The sequence below is a fragment of the Physeter macrocephalus genome, chromosome 19, assembly GCF_002837175.3.
Source record: "Physeter macrocephalus isolate SW-GA chromosome 19, ASM283717v5, whole genome shotgun sequence".
Classification (NCBI taxonomy): domain Eukaryota; kingdom Metazoa; phylum Chordata; class Mammalia; order Artiodactyla; family Physeteridae; genus Physeter; species Physeter macrocephalus.
The window spans coordinates 4,220,608-4,241,922 of record NC_041232.1 but is presented as its reverse complement, the minus strand read 5'-3'; the positions used below and the strand labels follow the sequence as shown (position 1 = coordinate 4,241,922).

At 51.4% G+C, this 21,315-nt stretch overlaps 1 protein-coding gene across 1 annotated transcript; it reads left to right on the top strand.

Moving 5' to 3' along the window:
- Window positions 1–932: 932 nt before the first annotated feature.
- On the top strand, window positions 933–8,207 carry SLC35E4 (solute carrier family 35 member E4). The gene is made up of 2 exons (XM_007128683.4): window positions 933–2,287; window positions 6,855–8,207. The coding sequence occupies exons 1-2, from the start codon at window positions 1,669–1,671 to the stop codon at window positions 7,286–7,288; spliced, it is 1,053 nt and encodes a 350-aa protein (XP_007128745.1). The 5' UTR covers window positions 933–1,668; the 3' UTR covers window positions 7,289–8,207.
- Window positions 8,208–21,315: the final 13,108 nt, after the last annotated feature.

Here is a 21,315-nt window from a genome sequence, read left to right as displayed (position 1 = left end):
TGAGCGGTCTCCCTTTGAGGTCTTGTTCCTTCAGACAGGTTGCTGGTTCCTCCATCAAGGACTTGCTGGTCAGACGCCAGGCTAGGGGTGAACCGTGTCCCAGTGGGAAGGAGCTTCCACGGAGAAGGAAGCTGGACGTCAGGAAAGAGGCTCACAGTGGGCAGTGATTCTTGCACACTTGGACTCCTGAGCTCAGAGAGGCCAGGGCCCAGCCTGGAATCCCTATCAGCCTGTCCTGCTCTGGGCTGTGCTGTTTACCCAACACCGATGCTGGGGCAAAGGCTTAGTGGCAGCTGCTCTGGCTCCCAGCGCACCTAGGGCTCTTTGTCCTGCCAGGGATGGGGGCAGAGGGTGGACCCCAGGAATTTCAGCTATGAGTCAGCTCTGAGTGCCCAGGGGATGGGACAGGGGCTGCTGGCCAGGGATAGATGCTGGCCGGCGGGACCCTGCTTCCGCAGCTGTGGGTGGCCTTGGTGATTCAGCTTCCCTCTGCCTGCCTAGAGGGGGCCCGCCCTGGGCCGGGAGAGGGAGGAGGTGTTCGGGTTAGGGAGGGGCGAGGGAGGGGTATTAAGCGGCCCCGTGGTCCAACTCTTCCGGATGCTGAGGCCCCACGGGATAACTGTGGCCAGAGATTGGGTGGTTCCGAGACTGGTCCTAGGATGAGGTCTCCTGGGGGGAGGGTGTCCTTGAAAATGAAATCTCCTGAGAGGCTAGGGCTTTTTATCAGGCTCCCTCAGAAAGATACCCCAGGGTCTCCCGCCCTCTGTTCATCTCTATGGGGGGGCCTGCCTTGGCGCTGGGTGGGAAGGGGCCTGATCCTCCACCGGTGTGGGGAGGGGGGACAGAGAGGCTGACCACTCCAGACAGGAGGAGGTCTTCTGACGGAGGTAAAGCTAGGCTGATGGAGGAGGAGCTGCGAGCGGGCGGCGTGGGGGAGGGGCGAGACATCCCTCTCGGCTTCGAGGGCGGAGCCTGGCCGGAGGTGGCGCCTGGGACTCGGCCCAATTTTCCGGGTGAGGCTCGAGGGGCGGCCGCGGAGGCGGGGCCTAGAGCACGGAGTCTCGCTCTCCTCCCGAACCTGGCGAGAGACCCCGCCGCAGCCTGAGCCGCTGGGAACAGGAGCTGGCGCGGAGGCCCTGCCCGAGCCGAGCTGAGTCGAGCTCGCCGTCTGACACCGGCTGCAGCGCAGGCCGGCGCGTCAGCCCGCCGCAGGGTCTGGGCACTGTCCGAGGCAGCGAGCCCGACCACCGGGACCACCGGCACCACCGGGCGCGGGAGCCCGGATCGCCCTTGCAGGCCTGGCCTGAGCACGCTGGAGGACCTGGGGTTTGGACTGAAGAGAAAAGGGATGGAGGATTCCATGTAAGCATAGCGTGGGCACTTGGAGGGGAGAAGAGTGGAGACTTCGCCTGGCACGGGGCAGAGGTGCCCGTCGCTTACTAGGCCAGGCTTGAGCACCAGGGAGCCTGGCATCCCAGCAAAAGCGACCTAGGCTCTGCCCTGCCTGAGTCGGGGACACAGCATAGCTCTTGGACCTCGGCTGCCGCAGGCCGGGCACAAGAAGCAGTGCCCTCACCTGAGACCGAGCGGGATCCACAGTGAGGCTCTCTGGTGGCCCAGAACTGGTCGCTGGGGAGCCGGCCTCCTGCCCCGGCCCCACTGGTACGGATGTGCCGCTGCCCGCGGGAGCGCCATGACGGCAGGATGACCTCAGCTGAGGCCGTGGCGGTGGCTGGCGGTGCTCGGTGGGCCGGGTCCCCCCAGTGGCCCCCTGACACCCCGCAGGCGCTACGGAGGCCTGGCCGGGCCTGGGTGACCGTGGCAGCGCTGGTGTGGCTGCTGGCGGGAGCCAGCATGTCGAGCCTCAACAAGTGGATTTTCACGGTGCATGGCTTCGGGCGGCCCCTGCTGCTCTCGGCTCTGCACATGCTGGCAGCTGCGCTGGCATGCCACCCGGGGGCACGGCGCCCCATGCCTGGTCGCACCCGCCGCCAAGTGCTGCTGCTCAGCCTCACCTTGGGCGCCTCGATGGCCTGCGGCAACGTGGGCCTGAGCGCTGTGCCCCTGGACCTGGCGCAGCTGGCCACCACCACCACGCCACTGATCACGCTGGCCCTGTCTGCGCTGCTGCTCGGCCGCCGCCACCACCCACTGCAGTTCGCTGCCATGGGCCCGCTCTGCCTGGGGGCCGCCTGCAGCCTGGCCGGAGAGCTCCGGACACCCCCAGCTGGCTGTGGTTTCCTGCTGGCGGCCACCTGCCTCCGTGGGCTCAAGTCCGTTCAGCAGAGTGAGTACCCAGGACACTGGTTGAGGAGGTGGGGATCGGGGTGGGAGTGTGGCCTGGGTGGCCCTGTGAGGGGCTATGGCCATTATCCAGTTTTACAGATAAAGAAACTGAGGCGCATGGCTTGGGAAGAGTCAGGAACTGAGGTCAGAAAGGGCCAACCGCTCAGTGAGTTCCAGGCCCCAGACTTAGGCTCTAGAGGCCCAGCCAGTGTTTCGTCCAGTTGGCTGCTATAGATCTGTGGTCCATGTTTTGTCAAGCCTGGATCTCCATACCTGATCAAGAAAGTCACTATATTGTCCCCATTTGACAGGTAGAGGGGCTTGCCCTGGGCCATGTAAGCAGCGGTGGCAAGATTTGAACCCAGGCAGGCAGACTTCATGCCGTCCAAGTGATGTGGCATAAGGCTGTGGACCCGAGGGAGGCCTGATAGTGGAGACTAGGGAAAGAGAAAGAGGGCGAGGCCATGAGCTGGGATTTGGAAGTCGAGGGCTTTTGCTAAGTCTGGGAAGGGCTGGTGTTTACTGAGAGCTGCAGTGTAACTGGTCCCATGCTAGGTGTTGACCTTGAGTCTTCATGGCAACCACCACCTTCATCCCCATTTTACAAGATTCTGGAACTGAGACCCAGAGGGATTCATGATTTGCCCACAGTCACACAGCTCCTAAGGACTGGAATCCTAGTCCATGTGACCCTGGACCTCAGCTCTGATGAAAGGGGGTTGGGGGCTCTGGACAGAGGGTAAGGTGGAGGCTCCAGGCCTAGGCCCTGCTAAATCACTCTGCCTGAGGGTGGAGACCACCTTCCTGCCTGTCCTACTGAGGGTCCTTTGAGTCATAGCCTCCACCATCTCTCTGCCTCAACCTAAGGGCGCCCACTCAGGTTGGGGAGGCCTGGGTTCCAGCCACACCTGGGCTCGTGCTTCCTGGGCAACCTTGGGCAGAAGGGGAGATCTGGATCTTGTCTGGGCCTCAGTCTCCCCATCTGTTTGGTGGAGGAGGTCAGAGTTGATACTCCCAGAGCTTTCTTGGTCTCCCTCCCTTTCAGCTCTGAGATCCTGTGACCCAGGCCTGGGAGAGAGAAGGGGCTGCTCCAAGGGCCCTGGGCTGGGGTTAGGGCAGCCTGCAGCCAGAGAAGGTTGAAGTCAGAGCTCAGCCCTGCCTTACAGTCATTGGAGCCAGGACCCAGAGTCCCTGTACCCATCCTCCAGGGCCCTGAGGTGGGGCCAAAGCCCAGTTCTATTTTTGCCTTCAGGTTACATGAGAGCTGGGACCTGAGCTCTGGGCATGAGTCAGTGGGAAACTTGACCTTGTACCCTGCCCTGGGCACGGCCAGAAGGCTGGGAAGGCCCCAGCCTCAAGGCTCACCTCACGCCTGCTGAGGCCCAGCGCTTCTCACACAGGAGGAGCCCCAGCCTGCAGGGCAGGCTATGGCCAGCCAGGCCTCGGGCACATGGACATGGGGTGGCAGATGCCTGGCATCAGGCTGCTCCTTGGCTCTGCCAGCTCTCTCCTTGTCTCCTGCCTGCCCCTGAGGCGGGTTGGATGCTTGCTCCAGGCTCCCACAGCATCCTCTGCTTCCTCCATCAGGACTGCACATGCCTTGTATTATAGCCTCTTGTTTACCTGTCTGCCTCCCACCAGACAGGAGCTCTGAGAGGGCATGGCCTGGTTTTGAGGCAGCTCCATGTCCCCAGCACATGGCCTGGGGCCTGGCCCAGGTCAGGTACCCCTTAAATGGTGGATTTATTAATGGTCTGATGGCAGAATTGGCAGGCTGGTTAAACTCCTTGGCTCAGGGTGCTAAGGAGGGAGCTTAGGAGGCTGGAGGCCCCACCAACAGAGATGGGAGCCCAGCAGAGGTGGGGAGGAACAGACTAGAGATAAGGGGTGAGATGGGTATTGGACAAGAGGAGGTTTCTACTGCCAGACTTTCCAGGAAAGTCATCAGGGCCAAATATAGACTAGAGTGTGAATGGCTGACACCACCTCCTTCCCTGAGGGCAGACTCCATGGGAGCAGAGGATGAAAGTCCAGCAAGTGGAGTGCCCAGCAGCCACGGGCAGGTCCAGCAGCTTCTCTCCTTCCTGGGCCAGTTGTGGACCTCGGGGGCTACACGGGGAGAGGAGGGATGCCACCTTCCCACTCACAGAAAGGCTGGGAAGTGGGGTGCCAGCGTGCTGAGACTTGTCCAGCTACATCCACCTGCATGAGGGAACAGCCTGACCCTGCCTGCTGAGCTCTCAGGCTGGTGAGGAGAAGTAGAGATCACAAGGCAGGGGAGAAGTGCTAGAGCCAAGGTGGGCGTAGCTGTGGTTGGGTGGCTACTTCTAGGGGAAACCAGAGAAGGCTGCCTGGGGGAGGAGGCAGGCAGTGATGGTGACAATAATGTAATAATAGTGGCGAACACTTGCTGAGCCCTCACTGTGTGCCCACACCATGCCCAGCTCTTCATACAGCCAGAGTAGGAAAGGGTGTTCTGGGAGGGGGAAGCAGGGCTTGCCAGGGCACGGGTGTCAGCCAGCGGGGGCAGCGTGTGGGGGATGGTGACAGCTGCTGTGGCCAGCAGTTGCTGCTGGGCACCAGGCCCTGCGCTCAGCACCTCACAGGCCCCGGTGAGGGGCATGTTGTCACCTTGCCCATGCTCCCACAAGGGGCAGGCATAGAGAGAGGGCGGCTTGTGTGATATCACACAGCTCGTGACGGAGCAGAGACGGGATAAGCCAGAAGCCAGCGGAATGGGGTCTAGAGAACATTTGTCCACAGATGACTGAATCTTGGCGTGTTCAGATGCTGAAACAAAAGTGTCTTTGGAGGAAGAGAGGTTGTTTGTTTTTTGTTTGTTTGTTTTGGGCCACACGTGTGGCATGCGGGATCTTAGTTCCTCAACCCCGCGCCCCCTGCATTGGGAGCACAGAGGTTTAACCGCTGGACCGCCAGGGAAGTCCCAGGAGAGGCTGAAATGCAGGGTTTGGTGGGAGCTGGCAGAGGAGGGGTCGCTCAGGAGGCAGTATGACAGGCTGGCATTTTGGGGCCCCGGGGGGTGGCCTCTGGCTGAGGATCCCTGCTCTTTCCCTGGACTGCAGCAGAGGGAGGCAGAGGGCTGGGTGCGATGCAGAACAGGCGCAAGTGGCAGGGGGAGGAAGTTAGGACCTTCCTGCCTGGCCGCCTCTCAGAGGGTGAAATTTGCCAAAGGTGAAGTTCACCTGAAATCCTAAACACCTTCCAGTGATCGCACCTTTAACACGCAGGCCACGGGCAGTTCGTAATGGTGCTAAATTTGGAGCGGACGAACAGGAGGCATTCCAGTTATCTGTTCATTTCTAGAAATGCTTGACAGAAGGACTGTTGCCTAGAGAACAAAGCCAAAACATCAGAATGAAATGGAGAGAGAAATAAGATTTCCTATTCTAAGCATAGCCTATGAGTAAGCACCTCTGTGGCTCTTTGGAAAGTGTGTGTCAGAAAATGCATAGAGGCTCAGAGAGCCCTGGAAGGGGATGGGGAGCCATGACTCATCTCTCTCCACACAAACTGTCTCGTTGCCTTCACGCAAATACTATCATTTCATCTGAGCCGGATGTGATTTTATGATGGGCACCGCTGGTTTTGTGAACCAGCTGGGTGGTAACATGAATACACACACACACAGGCACACATGTGCAAGGTGGTAGGATCCCCTCTTTCCTTGCAAAGACTAAGGTTTCCTCTGTGTCCTGGATTCATCTTGACAAGCCCCAGCGTTGGTAGCAAAAGATGCTGATTATCAGCGATAAACAGTGAGTGACAGCCGGGAGCAAACAATGACCTTCTTGTTGTTCCCTGTCATCCCAATGGTCGTAAGTGATCGAACATTTGATTCAAACGGTTTTTATTATCTCAAACTCTCTATCTTTTTTAAGCTAGAGGCCACATAGCTAGTAAGTGGCAGAACTGGCCTGCTGGTGGCCTGTCCCTACTCTGGCATGGGAGCTGCCCTGTGGGGCTGAGGGTGCGAGAAGGGCTGAAGCCAAGAAAGCTGGGTCGGGGCCGCTTGGTTCAGGGCCTTCAAAGTTGGTTAAGAGCCCAGGATGTTTTTCTCCAGGGCCTGGGGAGCCCCTGAAGAATTTTTTTTTTCATGTTTATTGATCAGTGGGAAATCACAAGCAGATCATTGTTTCAACCTGTGGGAGGAGTAGGTGATAACCCTTATTTATCTTATCTTTCTACATTTACTGAGCACTTACCTTCTAAGGGCTTTATGTACATTATCTATTTTAATCTTTACAACAACCCTGCATATTTAAGGTTTTATTATCCTCCGATTTTGCAGGTGAGGAAACCTAGGCCTATAGAGGTTAAGTGCCAGCTCACAGGTAGTCAGGAGCGGACCGGGGTCACCATGGGTCACCACTCAGGCAGTCTGACTCTGGATTCCTGACCTTCCCGTTACAGAGCGGGAGCCACTAATTCCGCCTGAGGGGTTGGGGCAGGCAGGCTTCCTGGAGGATGGGCCGAGGAGGAGGTTGTGCCGGTTGGCCTCATGGGGGTTGTCTCACGCTGGGTGCTGATGGCTGCTGTCCTGGTTGCAGGTGCCCTGCTGCAGGAGGAGAGGCTGGACGCGGTGACCCTGCTGTATGCCACCTCGCTGCCCAGCTTCTGCCTGCTGGCAGGCGCGGCCCTGGTGCTGGAGGCTGGCGTGGCACCGCCGCCCGCCCCCACCGACTCCCGCCTCTGGGCCTGTATCCTGCTCAGCTGCCTCCTGTCTGTCCTCTACAACCTGGCCAGCTTCTCCCTGCTGGCCCTCACCTCGGCCCTCACTGTCCACGTCCTGGGCAACCTCACTGTCGTGGGCAACCTCGTCCTTTCCCGGCTCCTGTTTGGCAGCCGCCTCAGCACCCTCAGCTATGTGGGCATTGCGCTCACCCTTTCAGGAATGTTCCTTTACCACAACTGCGAGTTCGTGGCTTCTTGGGCTGCCCGCCGGGGCTTCTGGCGGAGGGACCAGCCTGGCAAGGGTCTCTGAGCCCTGAGGGAGCACAGGGACCACACAGGACTGCCTCAGCCTGAATCCAGCCGTGGCCGTGGCCATGGGAAAACGGGGAGAGTGGGCAGCCTCTGGGGCTGTCGGGGGAGATGGGTCTTCCTGCAGGGCCACCTTGGAGGCTGGAATGGGGACTCCCAGAGAGACCCACCTCTTGTCCCTGCCTGCCTCTCCTCATCACAGACCCCACTCACCACTGGATGGTGGGTCCAAGCCCGGCACAGTCACTGTGCTTGTCAGAGTAATTATTACGATTAGTATCAACTACTACGCCGAAAACTGCTGGCCAAACTTTGAAAACCTCACCGTGTTCTAATGATGAAGATGATGGTGATGATGATGATGATGATGATTCTTGGGGGTCGCACAATCCTTCCTCCAGGAAATGGGGGAGGCAGCTAGGAGGCCCAAGGAAGGGCTTCTTTGCTGCTGGGCTTCCCTAGGGAGTTGGGGTCGTCTGTGCCAACTCCAGGCAGCTGCTGTGGCCTCAGCCCTGGGCCCCCCAATTTTGGGTCTTCCGTCCTCAAATAAACTATTTTTGCTTGTACACCTGTGTCATTCCTCGGGGTGGCAGCCAAGGGCTGATAGCTGCCAGCTGCCCACAAGGAAACGAGGACCCCCTCCCTTACCAGCCAGGGCCTGGCCAGGCCCCCACCTCAGCCCTCTGCTCCGGCCCCTGCATGCCATCTTCCCGCAGCCACGGGGGCATCTCCTAAAACACACGCTTTCTGTGGCTCCACACTGCTCTTGGGACAAAGTCAGAGCTTCCTGCCCAGACCAAAGGGCCCTCGGGGCCTGGCCCCACAGCTTCACCAGGCTCCTCTCCCCTCTCCCCTCTCCCCTCCTTGGGCTCCACCTTCCATCTGCACCCGCTTCCTTCAGGTCCCCCCCACCCCCGACACCAAGCTCCCCACCGGAGCCTCTGCACGTGCTGGTCCCCTGTCTGCTATCCACTTCCTACATCTGCTTCTCCCTCTCTCATGGCGAAACCCTTGCCTGGGGGTGAAAACCCAAACATGCAACCCTCCTCTAAAAGAAAAACCAAAAAAGAAGCCTGAGGAAGGAAGGGCCTGGACGAGGGGCTGTGCCCAGGGCTGTGGGCGCAGAGGGCAAGGAATCAGGTGGCTCCATGGAAGGAGGAGCACTGGGGGGCGGGGGCACCTGGAGGGCTGGCCCGACTCAGCTGCATCACGTCTCATCCTTCCTTTGGCTGTAAGCACTTAACTCCGGCCACCTACCTGCCTCTGCTGGGGGCCGCCTGTTAAAAACCATAAGGTCCCTGCCTGGGTTAGAGAGACCTGGGGCCTAATCCTGCTCCGCCCGCCTCACTGTGTACCTGGGGTAGGTACCTCCCCTCCCTGAGCCTCAGTTTCCATATCTACAAAATGGGCTGATGATCCGCATGGAGAGGATTCCAGTGAGGAGCCTGGTAGGCAGGGCCTGGGGAGGAGAGAGAATGATGGGGCCAGTGGGCTTGGTCCCTAACTTGGGCTAGTCATCCACTCTCTCTGAGGCTCTAGGCTCATCTGGAAAATGGGAGGATGGGAGATAGACCAGACCGGGGTTGGGGTCTCGGGGACCTGGGACTCAGGGAGGAATCATGCATTCCTTCATGTAGCCAGAATTCGTGGAGGACTGCTATGCCAGCCAGTGATAGACAGGGCTGCATGGAGGGTCGGCCCCAGGCTGGGGGTGGGGGCAGTGAGGGCCTGGGAGGCACCCGGCCTGGGCAGGACAGGCACAGGGTTTCCTGGCTCTGGCCTCAGGCCAGGCCCGTCTTGCGGAGGGGAAGTGGTCCTAGGCTGAGTCACTCACCACCCACCCTCCCTGTGACTCAGAGATGCTACCGGCCCAGCCCTGTCCCGGTGCAGCCTGGATACCTCCGGGCTCCGCACTGAGGCTTGGCCAGACAGGATAGAGGATGAATGGCTTCAGGTGGGTAGGGCCTCCTTGGTCCTCAGGACCCTTCCCCATTCAAGGAGCCCCCTGCCATAGTAGGAGCCTCCTGCAGTGCCCTGGCCCTGGCTCCTGGGCCCCAGAGAATGCTTGGCTTTAGAGTGAGCCTCCCATCCGATCAGAGCCAGCCCCTGGCGGTTGTGGGGGCAGAGTGGGGGGAATTGGAGCTGTGCTTGACCTGGGGGCCACCCAGCATTGAGGTGATTCCCTCAGGGTCAGAGTTAAAGCCCTCCCTACCACCCCTGCCAGCAGTGGGCACAGTGAGCACGGGCCTGGCAGTCAGAAAGCCTGGGTTTGTGTCCTGGCCCCCTTTCTCGCCTGTCTGACCTGTCTGGTCTCTGCCGGCTTCACAGGGATACTCACAGGGAAGGGCTTATCAGGTGATTCCCATTGACGGCCCTCTGGACTCTGCTTCTTACTTGTTCTGTTTCCTTGCGCGAGACACTTCACCTCCCCAGCCTCCCTCCTTGTACCCAGTCCTTGCTGGAAAGCCATCTCTGGATAACAGATGTCACCTTCCTTCGGGGGTGGAGTGGGGGGTCTCTTCCCTACTCTCACCCCTGCCCCGCCCCATGCCAGGCTGGGTTGAAAGCCACAAAGCTCACCCCAGCTCCCTGCACCTCCCCAGGCAGGGCCCTGAGCACATCCCACTCTCAGAACTGTCTGCTCACCGCTGTCTCCCCAGCACCAGCACAGAGCCTGGCATGGATGGAGTAGGCGGGAGAGAATACCAGTCAAGAGCAGGGGTTAGACCCGGGTTCAAACCCCAGCCCTGGTGTGTCTGAGCTGTGTGACTTTGGGCGGGAGTCTTCCCTTCCTGTGGCTCTGTGTGTTAAGTGGGGGCAGCGGCAGAGCCTCACCCCGTCTGGCTCTGGGAGGCAGCAGGGGCTAAGGCCCAGTGCTTAGCGACAGTGCCTTAAACTTGTGGATGAAAAATTAACCAGTCGATCTAAGAAAGAAACGGAAATTTTATTCGAGCCAATTTGAGGATGATAACCCAGGATGAGCGTCTCAGAAAGCTCTGAGAACTGTTCCGCCCGTTAGCAGACCAGGCACAGTTACGTAAGTTTTTTAAGACAGAGGGCTGTACATCAAATGACATATTATTGACAGTTTACATAATCCAGATCTAAGCATCATCGTGGTGGGTCATGTGACCCCTTACAAGATCAGGAAGGGGTGTCATCTTTTAAGGAGTTGCCTGGATGCTGGAAGAATGTTGCTCTTTATGGTTGAGCGGGTATTCCTGCCGATGGGGGAGGTTTTGTCGATGCATAAATGCAGATATACAATGCACAGTGTGGGGAGAGAGGAGGCCAAAAGGCAGAGAAGAGTTTTATACGTTTAGGTTCATCCTGTCTTGCCGTTAGATATGAATTTTATTTCACAAACCTAACAGGTCCTCGAGCCATGTTAGCAGACTGGCTCGCTACAAACGCCTCCCAGTTCCTCTCCCAAGATTCCTCTTGCTGCCCCCACCCCCAGGCTTCCCCTGCACATCGAGGGCCCCAGGGCATGCTCTTGCCCCAGCTCCCACCCTCTCACCCTGCCTTGGAGGAAGCTGGGTCTGTGCTGGGCATCCTGCCATTGTGGATTCAGAACAAAGCTTCTGCCTTGTCTCAGCCCCAGCTGCCAGGGGGCCCCTCTCACCCTCCCAGGGGGGCCTTGAATTGTCATTCCAGGGGGCCAGGGTAAACAAGGACTCTTGCTCCCAAATCAGCTCAGGGATGCCAGGGACTCCACCATCACACTGTTCCTGCTCAGTTGTAAATACTTCTGAGAAATAACACAAAATACAGTGGAGAGCCATGGAAGGTTTTGAGCAGGCAAGGACCGTGATGGAACAACAAATGTTTTTTGATAATGGCCCTTCAGTTTGGTCTGGATCCTACGTGGAGGAGAAACTGAAGGGGCTTGGGACAGGAGGCAGGGAGACAAGGGAAGAACTATTGTTGTGGTCCATTGAGCAGATGACAGTGGGGCCCGTGTCTTGGGCGTGGTGCAGAGTAGCATCACTTGTACTGATTTGGGGTAACAAGTTATCCCCAAACATTATGGCTTAGAGCAATGAATATAAATTATCTCAGTTTCTGTGGATCAGGCATTTGGGAGTGGTTGAGTGGAATAGTTCTGACTCAGGGTCTCTCATGAGGTTGCGGTCAAATGTCAGCCAGGGCTGCAGTCATATAAAGGCTTGTCTGTGGCTGGCAGGTCCACTTCTTTTTTTTTTTTTTTTTTTTTTTTTGTGGTACGCGGGCCTCTCACTGCTGTGGCCTCTCCCGTTGCAGAGCACAGGCTCCGGACGCGCAGGCTCAGCGGCCATGGCTCACGGGCCTAGCCGCTCCGCGGCATGTGAGATCTTCCCGGACCGGGGCACAAACCCGTGTCCCCTGCATCGGTGGGCGGACTCTCAACCACTGTGCCACCAGGGAAGCCCTCCACTTCTAAGATGAGTCATTCACATGGCTGTCAGCAGGAGACCTCAGTTCCTTGCCATGTGGGCCCTTCCACAGGGCTCCTTGAGTGTACTCATGGCATGGTAGTTGGTTTCCACCAGAGTGAGTGATTCAAGAGAGCAAGAAGCCACAATGTCCTTTTTGATCCAATTTCAAAAGTCACACTCATTTCTCTAATATCTTCATTTATTAATTCAAATTATTGTCATTTCTCTGATGTCTTACGGGTTACAAGTCAACCCTATTCAATATGGGCTCTCCCACCTTGACTACATAAGGGCATGCACCAGGAGGAGGGGATCCCTGAGGTCAGTTGAGATCATTGAGGTCACCTCTAGGCTGGCTACCATATCAGCTTGTTGAGTGAGTGAGTGAGGACACAGCCTGGGGCCATGCGGAATGAGTCTGGGAGCTTCCTGCTCCAGGTGAGATCTCAGTCAGCTACACTTCTGAATCCTTCCTGACACAGTACTATGCAATCCTGGCCCACAGCAGGCACTTGGCAAATGCTTGTCTCTGTGGTGGCTGGAGGCTTCTTCATCTGGTCCCCACTGCAGACAAGGAGAAGGCCTGGGCTCCCGGGTCTGGTAGGTAAAGCTGTGGTTCTCTGATGTTTCCAAGCCCACTCCCCGTGATCTCTCCAGCTATATGAGGCCACCCCTGTTCCCTGTGCCTGATGGAGCCTTCCAGTACCTAGGCCTCCTTCTGCTTCCTCCTGACTGCCACAACCCTCATGTGCCCCCTCTCTCCTTCTCCAAACACTGCCAGCATCCCAGTGGGTAGATTCTGGCTCAGCAGTACCTGCTGCCTGGGCTGGGCACTTCTCTTTATATGTTTAAACTTTCTTTGGTGGAAGAACCCTTGTCCATGCTTCTTATGCTGGAGCCCGATATCAAATAAGCCAAAGCAGAGTTGCCCTAGATGAACCAGGAACCCCGCAAACCTCTGCCAAGTTTCCCAGGTGAATACCACAGATCTTGTTCAACCCTTATACAGATAGAAAACTGAAGCCCAAAGAGATGGCCTTAGTCCACTGGGCTGCTATAACAAAATGCCATAGACTGGGGGGCTTATAAACAATGGAAATTTATTGCTCACAGTTCTGGAGGCTGAAAGTCTGAGATCAGGATGCCAGGATGGTCGGGTGAGGGCCCTCTTCTGGGTCACAGGCTTCATTTATAAGGGCTTCATTTATAAGGGCACTAATCCCATTCTTGAGGGCTCCACTCTCATGACCTCATCACCTAATTACCTCCCAAAGGCCCCACCTCCCAATACTGTCACCTTGGGCATTAGGTCTCAACATATGAATTTTAGGGAGACACCAACGTTCGGACCATAGCAGCGATCTTGCACAAAGAGGGAGCAGCAGGGCGAGGTCTTCATCTCCTAATTCTTGGGATTCTGCCGTTCCTTGCTCCCCACTTTGTTGTGAAGAACAGAGCCAGCGTGTGAGGGTATAGGGGTGTTCACAGGGGATGTCTGCCGGATATTCCCCAGCTCAGTCAGCAAAACATTTTTTTCTTCCGGGGAAAGGCATTATAGATATTTTGCCAAGGGAAGTTTAGAAAGATCTGTGGTAAGAGGCTTTTATGTGTGTTTAAAACTTTCTGCTTTTGAGTGTCTCTTGGCACCTGTGAGAGGGGGAGTAGGATGGTGTATTAGTCCAGGTCCTCTGAGAAGCAAGCACCAAGATGGGATTAAAAGTGCAAGGATTTTATGAGGGCAAACATTTGTGAGAGAAAATGGGAAGGGGGATGGGAAGGCTAGGAGAGGCGCGTCAGACTGTGACGCAAGTGGAGGAGAGAGGGAAGGAAGTTTGGTGGGAGACGTTCTTGACCACACAGCTGACAGCAAGGAAGCCAATCAGAAGAGTCCATGTCTCCCAGGACCGGGCCTGCCTTAGGATCCCTGCTATACTGGGGAATTGGCTAGAAGGAGCCTGAGGGAAGTCTAGTCTCGGCATAAACATGGCGATGGATTTCAGAGTGTCACGGCGGGGCCCTTTTTCGGTATTGCATCCTGTAATCGGAGACCTGTGGGACACGTTCTTATGGCCACCCCAGATGGCATGGTGACTCCCATTTTAAAGGCAGAATTCCAGAAAAATTCCAGGGTCTGCCTGAAGTCACAAAGCAGAATGAGAATCCTCACCTCTCCACTCTCATCCCGAGCTCCTTCCTGTGTGACATAAGTCCTCAGTCCAGAGGTGGTTGATGGATTCTTAGTGCATCTGGACTTAGCATCCCAGGTAGGTAAGCAGGGCTGGGTGCTTCAGGGTCAAGAGCTACCTGTCCCTAGATATGTAATGAGATCACCATCTCAGCAGAGGTTGTTCAGGAAAATCCTCAGGGCCACCGTTTATCTGGCAGGGTATTATGAACTTCACAGAAACGTCTCACACCAAATTTAATTGACTTTAGTTCATGATAAATAAAGAAAGTGATTCTGTACTTTTGGAGTAGGAAAGTTAAAAGTTCATGAAATCAGAGGCTTGGAATCTCTGCTCCAAGCCAGGCTGTTGGGCTGTGAGGGACATTTCATTCTCCCCTCTTACAGGATAGCGTTAAAACTCCAACATGACAGGAATTCCAATGGTCAGGACTCTGTGCTTCCACTGCAGGGGGGCACAGGTTTGATCCCTGGTCGGGGAGCTAAGATCCAGCCTCTCTACTCTGAATCCAGAGGAACAGAGTAGACTGTTTGCAAAAAAGGACTTGGACCCTCTCAAGAGCTCTCAACCTCAACTTCTTCCACTTCGGATGTGAAATGCTGGTCCTGCCATATCCAAATCTGAATATTGAAAGAATAATTTAAAAAGGAGGATCCAAAATTATACCTTCTCAACTATGAACAAAAGAAAATGCATAGAAAGAAGGAAATATACCACAATACCTAAGTGTTGACTTGGTTACTGCTTGAGGATAGTATTGTAGATGGACCGTATTTATTTTCCTTCTTCCACAAATGAGTATGTAGTTTTAAAAATACATTTCTTAGGGTTCCAGTTCTGACTAAGATAGAGTAAACATAGTCTGTCCTTCCCACTGAATGCAAATAAAAACCCTGGGCAGAATGCAAGAAGCAGCTCTCTGAGGACTCTGAAAAAGAAATGGTAGCAGGTGGACTGGGAAAGGGAACCAGAACTTGGAGTATAAACAATCTGGTGGCGAGTCTCCTGTTTTGCTTTTTGCTCCTGTATCTGCTGGCGTGGTCTCAGAGACAGCGTGAATCCTGGAACTGTGCAGTGGACATGGAAAGAAAGAATTCCAAGAGCAGCCTTGTCTTTCTGGTCTGAGGAGTAGGAAGGAAGGCCTCTTCAGGACAGAAAGAGTGAGGGAAATCTCTTTTTTTGTTGTTCTTTTCTCATATAGTCCTGTCCCCGGGCAAGCCTCATATTGAAGTTGAAACTGGGCAGCAGAAGTAGCAGTAGCAGTGGAAGCCGGCAAAGCACCTAAAACTCGGAGGGGAATCCTTTTGTCTGACCAAAAGAACTGTGGCTTGAAAGGTGTGTGTGCTGGGGAGGAATCCCCTTGCTTTTTTCTCTCTGTTCGTCCTGTCATCTGGTCCCAGAGCAGAACCGGTCACAGAATGTATGCAGGAGAGCAGGGAGACTAAAAGCCCTGATTTCTAGCTGGAGGACCAGGGAAAGGGTGGCCTTGAAAACTGGGGAGTGTGGGAGAAACTGTGGAGAGGAGGAAGCTTGAGAAATGGATCCCATAGGCTCACATGTATGGATCTGACCCTAAACAGTATTCCAATGACTTTGAGAATGAAACTACTATGCAGACCACCCAGATTTCAGACTGGGCCCTGGGTGGCACAAGCTTAGGGCAGATTTGACTTATGTTGCAAAAGTTTTGAAAACTGATAATTGAACTATGGCCCTGTTAAAAAAAAACAAAATTCAACTGCGTAAATTAAAAAAATCTTATTGGCTTTATTCAGTGATTCATGAATTGAGCAGTATCCAATCTAGCAAACAGAAAGAGCTCTGAGGAGCTGTACAAGACTTTTATACGCAAAAGGGAGCAGAAGCGAGGAAGTTATTCTACGCAGAAAATAGCATTGGTTATTGCAAGGTTACTTTCCTTTAGGGGATGGCAGGGGTCTATCAGGCAGATTACCTAACTAGTGCTGATCAGGTGATTCCTGTTTGACTGGTTTAATATTCCATTTCTGGGATAGCTGAAACTGTAGTTAAGTCTCAGTTTGGTGATGTGGGGCTTAGCATAAGTAACTCCATTTGGGGCCTGTTGTCTTGTTTTTAACAGACCACAGGAGGCAGACCAGAACTGATCCTAAATGGATCAAATGCCTCCTAAAACAAAGACTCAACATTTTCCATAGGATTTAACCAAGACCTAGAGTCTCACAATATAATATGCAAAATGCCCAGGATACCATCCAAAATTACTCTGCATACAAAGAACCAAGAAAGTCTAAACACTGAGATGACCCAAATGTTGGACTTATCAGAAAAAGATCTTAGAAATGAAAAGATAGAAAGTCTCAACAGAGAAATAGAAGATATAGAAAATAACCAAATAAAAAATTTTAAACTAAGAAAATACATTAATCAAAATTTGAAAATATATTGGATGGCCTTAGTAGCAGAATGGCAGAGGAAATTCAGCAAACTTGAAGTCAGATCCGTAGAAATTATCTGTAATAAGCTGAACGTCCACCTCTGCCAAATGCCCTGTTCCCTGGAACACGTGAACGTTACTTTACATGATAAAAGAGAGTTTGCAGATGTAATTGAGGTTATGGACTTTAAAATCCGGACTATCTAGATTATTGGGTGGGCCTAGTCTAATCACATGAATCCTTAAAAGCAGAGATTTTTCTCTGGCTGGATTCAGAGGTGCAGCAGAAGGAAAAGTCAGAGGTATTCAAAGCATGAGAGGGACTCAACCCACTTTTTTTGGAGGGGCCACATGGAAAGCATTAAAAGGAATGTGGCCAGCTTCTAGAACAGAGCAGCCCCCAGCTGATAGTTAGTAAGGAAATGAGGTCTTTTTCAACTACAAGGAACTGACTTCAGTCAACAATCTCAATAAGCTTGGAAGCAGAATCTTCCCCAGAGCTCTGCCCCAGTAAAAAACACACATGATTTCAGCCTTAGGAAACGCCTTGACTTTGGCCTTGTGAGTCCCTAAGCAGAAAACTCAGTCAAGCCCAGCCAGACTTCTGACCTATAGAAATTGTGAAGTAATAAATAGGTGCTATTTTAAGCCAATAAGTTTGTGGTAATTTGTCATAGCAGCAAGAGAAAACTAATACATTTCCCAATATGAATAGCAGTGAGAAGTAGTAAGATATTACTTTAAGTGGATTATGAAAAGTTATATGTATATTATAATCTCTAGTGCAACCTCTAAAAAACTTATACAAAATTAAAGTGGAATACTTAAAAATATTAATAATTCAAAAGAAGGCAGGAAAAGGGAAATAAAGGAATGAAAAACAGAAAGGACAAATAGAAAACAATAAAATGGTAGACTTAAATCCAAATATCAATATTTTGGGCATAAACACACCAATTAAGAGACAAATTGGATATATTAAAAAAGACCCAAATACATGCTGTTTACAGGAAACACACTTTAGGTTAAAAGTAAATGGATATAAAAAGATGTATCACGCAAACACTACTTAAAACAAAGCTGGAGTGGTTATATTAATGTCAGACAAAATAGACTTCAAAAAATTAAGAAGGATAAAGAGACAGTGCATATTGACAAAAGGGTCAATTCACCATGAAGACATAACAATCCTAGGTATGTATGCACCTAAAAACAAAGCTTCAAAATACATGAAACAAAAATGAATAGAATTGAAAGAAGTACACAAATCCACAATTTTCGTTGGATACTTCAACATTCCTCTCTTAGTAATCAATAGAACAAGTAAAAAGAAAACCAGAAAGAGTGTAAAAGAATTGAAACCACCATCAATCAACTGGTCCTAATTGACATTTATTGAACACTCTATCCAAAATAACCTTTTTTTCCCCCAAGTGCATATGAAACATTCACCAAGACAGACCATATCCTACATCATTAAGTAAACATTAACAAATTTAGAAGAAATGAAATCATACAACATATGTTCTCTGACCTTGATGGAATTAAACTAGAAACCAATAACAGAGAGATGGTTGTAAAATTTCCAAATACTTAGAAGTTAAACTACACATTTCTAAATAATACATGGATTAAGGAGGACATTATAAGGGAAATTAGAAAATGTTTTGAAATGAACAAAAATGAAAATGCAGTATATAAAACTTTGTGGGATGCAGGTCTCAAATCAATAATCTAAGTTTCCACCTTAGGAAATTAGAAAAAAGAGCAAAATAAACTCAAAGCAAGCAGAACTGTGGAAATAATAAAGAGCAGAAATCAATGAAATAGAAAAGGGAAGAACAATAGAGAAAATTAAAGACACAAGGTAGGTAATTCTTTAAAAAGATTTTTTAAATTGATAAACCTCTAGCCAGACTAACAAAGAAATAGAGAAGACAAATAATCAGTGTGGAGAATGGAAATGTGATGTCACTATAGACCCTGCAGTTAATAAGGATATTAAGGGAATACTATAAACAATTCCACATGCATAAATTTGACAATTAGATGAAATGGACCTATTCCTTGAAAATCACAAACTACCAAAACTCACCAAAGATAAAATAGATAATTTGATTAATCCTTTAACTATTAATGGAATTGAATTCTTTGTTAAATCCTTCTGAAAAAGAAATCTCCAGGCCCAAATAGTTTCACTGCTGAAGTCTACCAAACATTCAAAGAAGAAGTAACACCAATTCACATATCTCTTCTAGAAAATAGAAGGGAGAATACTTTCCAACTCTTCCTTAACCTAATAAAGGGCAACTACAAAAAGGCCTATAGCTAACACCATAGTTAATGGTAAAAGACTGAACACCTTCTAAGATTAGGTATAAGGTAAGACTTACTATAAAAGCTACAGTAATCAAGATAGTGTGGTAGCGGTAAAGAGAAAAACACGTATCAAACAGAATGAAGAGTATGCAAAGGTGCAAAGGCAGCTCAATGCACAAAGGACAGCCTTCAACAAATGGAGTTGAAACCATTAGACATCCACATGAAACAATATGAACCTCAAACTAAACCTCACGCCTTATACAAAAGGATCATGGAAATAGTGAAAATTTTAAACTCTCAAACATTAGAGAAAATCTTTGTGATATTAGGTTAGGCAAAGTGCTCTCAGACCTGACACCAAAACAACGATCCATAAAAGGAAAAACTGGTAAGTAGCACTTCATCAAAATTTAAAATTTCTGCTCTAAAAAATACACTTTTAAGAGAAATGAAAAGACAAGCTAGACTGGAGAAAAATATTTACAAATCCATATCTGGTAAAGGACTTGTATCCAGAATATACAAAGAATTCTCAATATTCAATAGTGAGAAAACAACTCAATTTAAAAACGGGTAAAAAAGTTGAATAGACACTTCACCAAAGAGGGAATGTGGAAGGCAATTAAACACACAAAAAGATGCTTAACATCATTAGGGAAATGCAAATTAAAACCGCAATAAGCTAATACCACACACCTATCAGAATGGCTGAAATAAAAAATATTGGCAGTTCCAAATACTGGCGAGAAATTGGATCTCTCATAGTGGAAGGCAAAATGGTATTGCCACTCTGGAAATCTGGTAGTTTCTAAAAGTTAAACACAACCTTTACCACACGACTGAGCAATCCCACTCATAAACTTATGTTCACATAAAAACTATACACAAATATTTGTAGCAGTTTTATTCAGAATCGCCCAAACTGGAAACAACCCAAATATCCTTCAACGGGTGAAGGTAAAACAAACTGTAGTGCATCCAACAATGGAATACCACCTAGCCATAAAAAGCAACATGTGTGAATCTCAAAGACAGAAAGTAGCCAGTCTCTAGATGTGACATCCTCTATGATTCTATGTATGTGACAATGTGGAAAAGGCAAATCTATAGGGAATGGAGAACAGATAGGTGTTTGCCAGAGGTTGGTGTGGGGCAAAGGTGTGACTGCCGAGGGGCAGTGTAAGGGAATTCTTTGGTTGATGGAACTGCCCTGTGTCCTGATTGTGGAGGTAGTTACACAAATGTGTTAAAACACAGAGAACTTTACACAGGAGGAAGTTAATTTTACGGTATGTTAATTAAAAAAAAATTTTTTTTTTTTGCGGTACTCGGGCCTCTCACCGTTGTGGCCTCTCCCATTGCGGAGCACAGGCTCTGGACGCGCAGGCTCAGAGGCCATGGCTCACCGGCCTAGCCGCTCCGCGGCATGTGGGATCTTCCCAGTCCGGGGCACGAAACCATGTCCCCTGCATCGGCAGGCGGACTCTCAACCACTGCGCCACCAGGGAAGCCCTAATTAAAAATTTTAAAAAGCGGAAACAAAACATATTCAAATAAATTTCTCTTTAAAAATGTTTTCAAAGAAATTTTCCACCTGGGTTTCTTCCTGATGGGTTTCTTCTGCTTTGGGGGGGCTCTGCCCTACCAGCCCTGGTGTTTGTGGTTCTGTTTATTCATCTGTAAAATGAGATCAGTCTCGAGTAGCGATTTTCCTTCTCCCCTGACCCTAAAATTACATTCCTGGGCAGGCCCTTTGTGGAAGTGAGGGTGGGGCAGGTTTGGAGAAAAGGAGCATTTGGCCTCCAGTGGGCTCTGACCCACAGAGTAGTTGTGCTCTTGACTGGCCCATGTACTGTTTGTCTGAAAATCTCTGGATTAGAATAGCTGCTCTTGACCCAGATCCACACACACCTGGGGGGTTTGAACAATCCTGGATTTCAGGGCCTACTGGTAGGGCCCACTCATTTATCCCTTTGGCACATACCCCACTGGACCCCAGCGGTCAGCCAGACCAGGGCACTGGCTCTAACGATCAGCAATCTAAACAAGGCCCTTTGGGGGAAGCTGGAAGTGTGCTCCTTGTTCTAGGAGTCACAGATTGCGCATGGATTAAACATTGTGCTTAATCCAATGGGAAGTCTGAAAAGGCTTCGAGGTCTAGCCCTCCTTAAAGGCAGGGTCTGAAAGGACTGAAAGCATTTTTCTCCCACACAGGATGACTTTCTGGAAGAGCACTTTCTAAGCAATAAAGGGCTGTGTGCAGATCGGGAAGCTGCTGTTATGAAGACGACTTGCTGACCCGGGGCAGCAGGGCCAGAGTATCATTCGTGATGCGAGCTGCCAGTTACACCAAGCACCTGCCATGTGCCAGGCACCGTGCTAAGGAAGCACTGAATCTTCATGACAACCCTGTGAGGAAAGGGCTGTCATCGCCTGGACGAGGAAACTGAGGCTCCAAGAGGCCCCACATCACACAGGCAGGAGGTGACCAGGCTGGGTTCCGGTCCACAGCTCCAGCCTTCTGAGCCGAGGCCTGTGAGAGGAACCTCTGAGCCTGATGTCAGGCCTGCTCTCCACACGTGCCCCGAGATGGAGACTAATACCACCTTTCATCAAAGGCTGGTAGGGGATCTTGCCACGTACAACAGCGCTCAAAAAGAAATGTTTTTTAAGAAATTTTATACAA